This window comes from Fukomys damarensis, unplaced genomic scaffold, assembly GCF_012274545.1.
Source record: "Fukomys damarensis isolate Sample0158 unplaced genomic scaffold, DMR_v1.0_HiC HiC_scaffold_9, whole genome shotgun sequence".
NCBI lineage: Eukaryota > Metazoa > Chordata > Mammalia > Rodentia > Bathyergidae > Fukomys > Fukomys damarensis.
This window is the reverse complement of record NW_022900921.1, coordinates 31,424,823-31,425,405: the sequence shown is the minus strand read 5'-3', so window position 1 is coordinate 31,425,405 and position 583 is coordinate 31,424,823. Positions and strand designations below refer to the sequence as shown.

Here is a 583-nt window from a genome sequence, read left to right as displayed (position 1 = left end):
GGCCCGGGCCGTGGAGATGGAGAATTCGCAGCTGTGTAAGCTGTTCATCGGCGGGCTTAACGTGCAGACGAGTGAGTCGGGCCTGCGCGGCCACTTCGAGGCCTTCGGGACTCTGACGGACTGCGTGGTGGTGGTGAACCCCCAGACCAAGCGCTCGCGCTGCTTCGGCTTCGTGACCTACTCCAATGTGGAGGAGGCCGACGCCGCCATGGCCGCCTCGCCCCACGCCGTGGACGGCAACACGGTGGAGCTGAAGCGGGCGGTGTCCCGGGAGGATTCGGCGCGGCCTGGGGCCCACGCCAAGGTGAAGAAGCTCTTCGTCGGGGGCCTGAAGGGAGACGTGGCCGAGGGCGACCTGATCGAGCACTTCTCGCAGTTCGGCACCGTGGAGAAGGCCGAGATCATCGCCGACAAGCAGTCCGGCAAGAAGCGGGGCTTCGGCTTCGTGTATTTCCAGAATCACGACGCGGCGGACAAGGCCGCGGTGGTCAAGTTCCACCCGATCCAGGGCCATCGCGTGGAGGTGAAGAAGGCGGTCCCCAAGGAGGACATCCACGCCGGCGGGGGCGGCGGCGGCGGCGGC

The 583-nt window shown here is 67.6% G+C and overlaps 1 protein-coding gene across 1 annotated transcript in view; it reads left to right on the top strand.

Annotated features, from left to right (window-relative positions):
- Positions 1 to 6: 6 nt before the first annotated feature.
- Positions 7 to 583, top strand: part of Hnrnpa0 (heterogeneous nuclear ribonucleoprotein A0) — a 4,126-nt gene continuing 3,549 nt past the window's right edge. The window contains 1 exon segment of the mRNA XM_033761671.1: positions 7 to 583. This exon segment is cut by the window's right edge and continues 3 nt beyond it. Within this exon segment, the coding sequence (XP_033617562.1) occupies positions 17 to 583 (567 nt within the window). The 5' untranslated portion in view covers positions 7 to 16.